Source organism: Nelumbo nucifera, chromosome 6, assembly GCF_055504915.1.
Source record: "Nelumbo nucifera cultivar China Antique chromosome 6, China Antique-T2T, whole genome shotgun sequence".
NCBI lineage: Eukaryota > Viridiplantae > Streptophyta > Magnoliopsida > Proteales > Nelumbonaceae > Nelumbo > Nelumbo nucifera.
The window spans coordinates 22,382,862-22,391,018 of record NC_142654.1 but is presented as its reverse complement, the minus strand read 5'-3'; the positions used below and the strand labels follow the sequence as shown (position 1 = coordinate 22,391,018).

The following is an 8,157-nucleotide window of genomic DNA, read 5'->3' as shown; positions in this document are numbered from 1 at the left end:
AGACTGCTCTGTGTGTGTGTGTGAATGCAGGATCAGGATGCAGCTCCGACCTTGAACCTTCCAATTCTCTCACCCCTCACACTAACCCATTTACCCGCCGAAGATAAGCTTCTTTGAAATTTGAAATAGTACTTCTCTTTTGTAAATTAATGCTTCTTGCTTTTATATATAAATCCTTTTTAAGAGAATCTGTCACCATTCAGGAAAAATGACGAAAATGGGGCCCAAACTGACTCGGATTCACCACCAAGGACAAAGAATGGAAGCTGAGATGTCTCCCCCATCCCATGATGTATTAATGCATTCCTGCTGGAAAAAGGGTCCTAGGAGAGAGCTAGCCCCTTAGCTCCCTCTTTTCTTACAAGGGTGGGCAGGTTCTTCCTTCTATTCTTACTGATATTAGTGCCTACTGCTTAAGAATGGTGTACCATCCCCTGTTATATCTTTATTCATTTTCCCATCCAAGTCTGACCCATCTCATTCATCAGAATCCTCATTAATTTCAGGCATCCCTCTTTAATTAGTAGTTGGGATGGGATGTAATATTGCTGTAGTCCAGTACTAATTAGATCCACACTGTTAAATGGGCCTCGAGATTCACACTGGAGATTACTAATCCCATGATGATTAATTGGAGTTGTTTGATACTTAATTTGATCAGAGTTTAATGTTCAGAAGAAATAGTCACCATATCTTAGTGGAATTAAAAGTGAGACAGAGAAGGGAATTGGGAGTGTTGGACAATATGGTTGTGGTATGCTGGACACAAGTGAAATTCAAATCGGGCATGATAGCACCTAGCATTGCATGTGGGTACTGGGTAGGTGGTTGATAGACCCCCCATGCTATCTACCAAAGAAGCAATGTGTGATTATTCTTTTGGATGTATTCAGTGTTCTTAGTCAATGAATCATAAACCTCTTATCAAGTGCAAGGGATGAAATGAATGTAATTGCATAGGTAGGTGAATTAACCATGGTTAGCTAGACTTGAGACTTTTGAAGCCTGGAGAGAGAAGATCTGTATAAGGGACAAAAGGGTCACTGAGTAGGGGAGATAGAGAAGCAAAGGGAAGGAGAGAGAGAGAGAGAGAGAGAGAGAGCAGTTGAGATCCCTAATAAAACTCCCTCCACATTTAAAATGCAAGCAGAGAGAAGGGGGAGGAGTGGAAGTAGGGGACCGGCCCTGGTGGGGTGGGAGGTGTCATGGTGAGGGGAAAGGAATCGCATCGTGAATCGAGATAAGAGCGCGTGGTCATTTCGTCATCTCCTGCAATTTTTCTTTGTTGATGTATTTCAATTCCCGATGAGAGAGAGCTGTTGCTACTACTAAACTCAGAGAGAGAGAGAGTGTGTATGTGCGCTGTTTTGATTTGGAAGAGAGAGAAGTATAGAAAGCGAGACAATATTATGTTGTACCCGAAATCAGAATGCCTGCTGCTGTTGCTGCTCTTCTCCATCAATGGATCCGCTTTTTCCGCTCCTGGGCCTTAAACTCTGAACTCCACTGGATGTCAAGCTTTAGCTTTTTCTTCCATATTTTCTTTTTCACGAGTATCTCACTCAGTGAGAGCTGCTGCTAAGGGTTCCACTGTCTTTGTCATTCTGATTTCCTTTTTTTCTCTTTTTTGCTTTTACTTGCTTTCTTTCTTTGGTCCTTCTTTCCTTGTCTCCAAAGTAGAGAAAAAGAAAAAAAAAAATAATAAGAAGAGAAGGGGGAGAAAGTTAGAGAGAGAGAGAGAAGCTTAGTTATGGGTAGAGAGTGGTATTGGGGTCGATCCACTAAGAGAGGAGGGGACAAGGAGAGCCCAGGATGCATGAGTGCTGTACTTCAATTCTTTGATTTTCATCAATTTCCTTCCACTTTGCAGCAAACTTCGCTCAAGGTTGAGCCGTTTCTTCACGAAGACCTCAGTACTGTTGTCAAAGGTATTCTGTCTCTTTCGCTTTCTCCAGTCTTCACAAAGAAGATTTTGAGAAAAAAAAATCGAATTTTCAGTGATGGGTTTTCTCTACTTTAGGTGTAGAAGCGCCGAGGAATAGCTTGGAATCAGAGAAAGGTGTGTTCGTTAGCTCTGCATCATTGTCATCAATCAAGAAAGAAGAAGAAGAAGAAGACTTGAATATTCCGGTAAGATAAAAACAAGGAATTTTGAAAAAAAAAACAGCAATTTGTATGTAAATGTAAATTGACACTGCAACTATGCAACTAGTATGCTATAATCGAAGTTTGTGTTTGTGATTTTCAAAACCTGTTGCCTGTTGCCTCATTCGATTCCAAATCATTGCCTTTTTTGTTTTCTTTCTGTATTTTACAGATGGCTGGTATTCGAGTCGAGATAAAACAAAGAACATCAGGGAGAGAAGCAGGAAATGCAGCTAAAGCTCGGAAAGAAGAATTATCTTCAGAGAGCAGTACTCCTCCGGGGATCAAAACCCCAAATCTCGTAGCTCGTCTTATGGGTCTTGACATATTACCCGATAGTTTCTCTCCCTGCTCCTCCTCCTCAACCCATGTGAGATCGAGATCATTTGGAAGGGTTTACCACCATCACCATCTTCAGGAGAGAAATGCCTGTGCAGCAGTTAAAAGAGATATTAGATCTCGGCGAGCTCTTCAGAGTAGAACCAATTTCATGGACTGCAGCTGTGAGGTGACAGGAACCCGTTCTCTGCCGGACACACCCCGAATATCAGCCGCTAGAAGATCAGACGTGGATCCCAGGTTCTCCCTTCAAATCAACAAAGAAAACCTGCTGTCCACGGAGGAATTTGGTGATTACTTTGGCCGAGTCTCCAGAGACTCGCTTCCCTGCTCGCCTTACTCTTCTTCAAAGCTTATTAAATTGAGGAGAAGAGAGTGGAGACAAGACGACGAGAACAGAAGCCCCAGCAATTACGCTCGTGAGATTGTGAAGCAGGTGAAAGAAAACGCTCGTAGAAGGGTTGGTCTCGTCGACATAACAAACACCACAAGAATCATCGCCGGCGAAGGAGATGAAGCTCTCGCTATTACCAAGTCCAAGAAAACAAGGCGCTTTACTCTTGCAAAACAAGGAGATGAATCAAGCCCAAGCCCAGGCAAGAATTCGTCAACAATGGCGTGTTCCCCCCGGCTCAGATTCTTGGAGACAAAGAGCAAACCAGTCATGGCCGCTTCAGCCAGTTCCCATCATCAAGCCTCATCACACTCCCCCCGCCCTCCCCGACCCATCTCAGTGATCTCACCACCTTCGCCACCACCACAGACAACAGCGCTATCACCGTTGTCGTCCTCAACATCTGCATGTGGGGATAACCAGTCACAACCCAAAGCTCCTTCTTCAAAGACGGCAAAGTTGAATGCATTACAGCAGCAGCAGCAGCAGAAGCAAGAACAGACGGCGAAGAAGTGCAAGAAGGCCAGCGCTGAACGCTTCACTCAACGTCTGAAAAAGCCTCCACAAACCACGGAGACCATCCGGAACGTGCGAGAAGAAGCTTTCGTTCGTGCAGCACCAAGCAACAAGGCAAGCATCTCCGATAAGAAAACCAAGAAAACGCCATTATCGAATGACTTCGTCAACATCGCCGTTCCCTCCTCCTTCGTTCCACTCAAGAAAGAACAGCCACCACCCTCACAGACACCGGTAACCATATCTGTCATTTCCACTCCGCTTAACTTCAACTTTCTTTTTTTCGTTTTTATTGCTTTTTTACTTAAAAATAAACATATAAAGCCAAATTCACTGTTAATCACGTCAAGTATTTTACGCTTTTGTACGCGGGAAACAGGGAGTACAAATAGCCCACGATTCAAAACGGTGTTCACAGTTATCTAGTGGTTCGAGCCGGACGTACGAGGCCCGCCAGACGCAGACTCTCGTCCATCATGACGGTAAGAATAGCGGCAGCAGCAACGGTGGCCATGCCGAATTCGAGTACGTAAGTAGGATACTAAAATGTACGGGGATCGACGGAGACACAATGGTTCCCTTCACCAGATCCAGATGGTTCTCTCCCTCTCACCCACTCGACCCATCCATTTTTCACCACCTCGAACGCTCTTTTGTGGAAGACCCAAACAACACTCTAACTCTGATCAGAGGTGGCAATGGCGCAGTTTCTGCTTCTTCAGGTTCGTTAAGTCATCGATGGAACAGAAAACTGCTATTTCACGTCGTGGACGAGATTCTGACGGAGGTTCTGAGGCCGTACCTGAGCAAGAAGCCGTGGCTGAGCTGCGTCGGCAACAGGGGTTGCAGTGGTTGCTCATCGTCACCTTTGATCAAGATGAATCAGCAGATGGTGATGATGAATGGGTCCCAGCTGATGGATGAGATCTGGTGGCGTATCAGGAGTTTTCCGTGTGCCAACTGCCAGGTACTTCAGGACATCGACGCGTTGATCGAGAAGGACCTTCCCGACACTAACGTGCGCACGGTGCTTCCGTTCTCTGAGGAAGGAGAGTCGATCGTATTCGAGATCGAACGGGATATTCTGGACTCCCTCGTCCATGAAACCGCGGCTGTGTGCTTGGCCCTCTCCGCCGCACATGAGCATGAGGCTGCATCGCCCCCAATTCCATCATGATGACGTCACTCCGACTCAAATTCCCAACCTCCGCACAATGATGAGAAGTGATGACTCGAGAGACACCACCTGACACACCTCACATGGGCATTCACGTGAGGAGATGCCATTCTCTCTCCTCGGCCCCACCTCCCATGCTTCTCTGATTCTGCCACGTAGGATCCGGACAACGACCGTTGCCGACATCTCTCGTCATCGCCCCCCATCACGCAGGCGAGCGAGAAATACTGAAAGAAGAATCCCAATTATTTTTTACTTTTCCCTTTTATTTTTGTTTGAAAAAATATTGGGACTTGGGGTAACCGGTAACGTCTCTTCGAGTCTTGATTCTCGAAAGAGGAAGGAGAAGAAACAGTAAGCTTCCAAGAAAGAATGATCTCTGATCTGGGTCGTGCATGTGTGAGTTCATCAGTCCATTAATGGCGACGGCACTGAGACTGAGACTTGAGACTGAGACTGAGACTGAGACTGAGGGGCGTTATATATTATATATATGGATTCGTAAACGTTTTGTTTATGGTTTAATAACAGAAATGAGTGTTCCCATGGAGATGGGTTTCTGTAAAAAAAAAAACACTAAAAAGAATGATTTCAGTTTAGCCACATGGGATATGTTCTGTATTATATATATTTCATTTCTGGGGGAGCGAGGGGGGGGGGGGGGGAGATTAGATTGTACTGTAAATTCTGTGCTTCTAAGATTTATCCAACTTTCTTCTTTCTCATTGTCTGTGTCCGTCTCTGTAGGAGGGACAATGTGGCGGGGGACCCAGGTGACAAGACTACAAGAAACATTAATGGCGAGTGCAGGGTGAGAAGTGATAGGTTGGGGAGATCCCTTATAAGGATAAAACTGGAGTTAATGCAGTGTCGGCCCACATAGCATCTAGCTTCTGGGTTTTCCCGGAAAGGCTGTAATTTTAGTTGGGAAGGGAAGGTTGTAGGTAGAGAGGTACAGAGAGAGAGAGAGAGAGAGAGAGAGGGAAAGAGGTTGTAGCTTGTAGTACTAGCAGACTTGGGAATGGTCATAGATCCATACTACTTATTTTGACACTGTTTGACAACACAGTGGGAGTCTTCATTTCCTTTACGGGTCGGAGCATTGCAGCGCCCTTTCAGGAAAGGAAGGCAGTACGTACAGGCTCCCGCCGTGGCTCCTGGGAGAGAGAGAGAGACATTGACATGTGGTCCAACTGCATAAACCATGGAAATCTAGTTTCGTTCCTTCCATCCTTCATTCTGTGGAAATAGTTGGAGAGTGATGGAACATCGATCGATGCACTGATACTTTTGGCTCTGAGCATCATAATTGGTTTCTACAGTAATTTAAGACTGTGTTTGGCATGCTTTCAGCGAATTAATTCCGATGAATTTTGTGATTCTAATAATTATTTTTAATTGGGATTCTTGACCTAAGGGTCCGTTTGCTTTACGGTAATAATTGGAATTGGAATTAAAATATTTTATTTTTATAGTCTGTTAATAAAAATAGAATCAGCAAGAATGAGATGAGATGATGGGATTTCATTCCCAAATGGGAGGAAATAGCCATCCATTCCCTCAAATGGAAAAATGTCACTTCATCAAGAATAAAAATGGGATTCTGATTTTGTCAAACCAAATAGCTAGAATCGGAATAACCCATTTTGCTTTGGATTCCAAACCTCTATTCCCGTAAACCAAACAGGCCTAAATTCGTTCTGAGAATTAATTCTTTAAGACGAAAGATTTAGCTTCAAATAAAAAAATACATATATATTTTTGACTGAATCAAATACTAATTATTAATTTGTAATAAAATTTTAACCAAACCTAGCATATATACTAAGTGACCTAAGAATTAATGTTAAGTAAGGATTAACAAACCCCCCAAAATGCTTCTCATCAGGAAAGAGCATGTTGACACAAAACGACTCAGCATGGATTAATAGGAAGGAAATGTTAAGAAGCTGCGTGCTGTTTGAGGACTGAGGATACATTTATAGCTGCAGTGAGAAGCTTCATTCTTTGCCCGATTAAGTCATGATGTAAGCGATTAAGAGTATCTTCACCAAGTCCCAGTATGTTAAAACCCAATGGCTGATCTGATACATTAATTGGTACTTCATATTAATTTCCTATGGTCGGACTTGGACACAACAGTATATTAGTAAGAATAATTAATCAAGAATTTAAGATTAGAAAAACTATCTTAAAAGAGATATTAAGTGAGGTCAAATCTAATTGATTCTCTGGACAAGTTGTAGAAGAGAGCAAGTTGACGCCTTGATTGAGTGTACTTTAAGTATCAGCTGAGTACTTGAGTTGACTGGGCGGAGTTTTGAGTTTGTTTGACCAAGATTTTGAACCGGGCCAACAACACCACATGACTCTCAAGTCTCAAGGGATTACTTATGGGCGATACGAATAGGACCCATTTGGCATATGGTAAAGCTATGGTATTGGAATTATTCGTCCATGAAAGAAGAAAAGTAGTCATGTATATATACTTAGGTAATTTGATGAACAGATGTTTAAATGTTTTCCAAGGTTAGTTTTAGGAAGAGAATTTATATTTTATTAAAATAGCATTAAAAGTGTTGATGACAACTGAGACAAGTACAAAGTAGGGAGAAAATCTAGGATAACAAATAGGTAAGTTCTTTAAGTGAGTAAGTAGCTTGCTGATGATAAGTACAAATTATGGAGAGAACCTACGATAACAAACAAGCAAATTCTTTCCAAGGATTGTTCACCTAAGTGAGCAGCTTGCTGTTGACAAGTACAAATCCACAGTAACAAACAGGACAATTCTTTAATTTTATACCAAGGATCGTCACCTAAGTGAGTAACTTGCTGTTGACGAGTACAAACCCATAATAACAAACAGGGCAAATTCTATAATTTTATACCAAGGATCGTCAACTAAGTGAGTAGCTTGCTGTTGACGAGTACAAATCCATAATAACAAGCAGGCTAATTCTTTAATTTTTCTCATGCAACTGCCCCTCCTTGGAATTGGATAAAGTTAATTCCATGTGTTTGTGCATATTTTATATCTATATTTGGTGCCACCCAGGTGTCATTACTCATTAGGTGCCACAGGCAAAATAGTAAAAATGTTGTCTCTATTACAAGAAATATTAAAATGATGTTTTCTTCAAAAAGTGGCTCTTGTTGAATCAAATGGCTTAAAAACATTTAACAACTAAACAAAAAAGAAAAAGCAAAACACCTACATGGCATTGGCCCGGCAAAAATGCCATGGAGAAATGACTCTGATATATAACAGCTATAATATGGGGCTTGGGTGTTCAAGCATAAAGCCACGTCAAGCTCCCTTCCTGAGTTGAAGTACCTCAGAACATGAAAAACAACCAAGTTTAGCTAAAGACTGCAAGCTGTAATACCTCATTTTGTTTTTCTTTTCTCCTTTCTCTGAACCAACAATATATATCATTTTAGGGTTATTTACTTAGACACCCATATAATTTTATATGTTTATTAAAATCTATCCTGTAATTTTCATATTACTAAAAGATCCTCTATAGTTTGCAATTGGTTTACTTAATCAAACCTCTATTAGAAACGCTTTGTATTTTACCAT

General features: G+C 42.1%; 1 protein-coding gene across 1 annotated transcript; it reads left to right on the top strand.

Annotated features, from left to right (window-relative positions):
• The first annotated feature begins 1,097 nt into the window (after window positions 1-1,097).
• Window positions 1,098-5,174, top strand: LOC104608346 (uncharacterized). Its single transcript, XM_010274304.3, has 4 exons — window positions 1,098-1,928; window positions 2,021-2,130; window positions 2,318-3,628; window positions 3,774-5,174. Exons 1-4 carry the CDS (start codon window positions 1,751-1,753, stop codon window positions 4,569-4,571), a joined length of 2,397 nt encoding a protein of 798 aa, XP_010272606.1. The 5' UTR covers window positions 1,098-1,750; the 3' UTR covers window positions 4,572-5,174.
• Window positions 5,175-8,157: the final 2,983 nt, after the last annotated feature.

Coding starts and splice junctions, on each gene's coding strand:
- LOC104608346 (XM_010274304.3), top strand. CDS start 1,751: ATGGGTAGAGAGTGGTATTGGGGTCGATCCACTAAGAGAGGAGGGGAC. Junction 2,131..2,317: donor AAGAAGACTTGAATATTCCG/GTAAGATAAAAA, acceptor TGTATTTTACAG/ATGGCTGGTATTCGAGTCGA. Junction 3,629..3,773: donor CACCACCCTCACAGACACCG/GTAACCATATCT, acceptor CGCGGGAAACAG/GGAGTACAAATAGCCCACGA.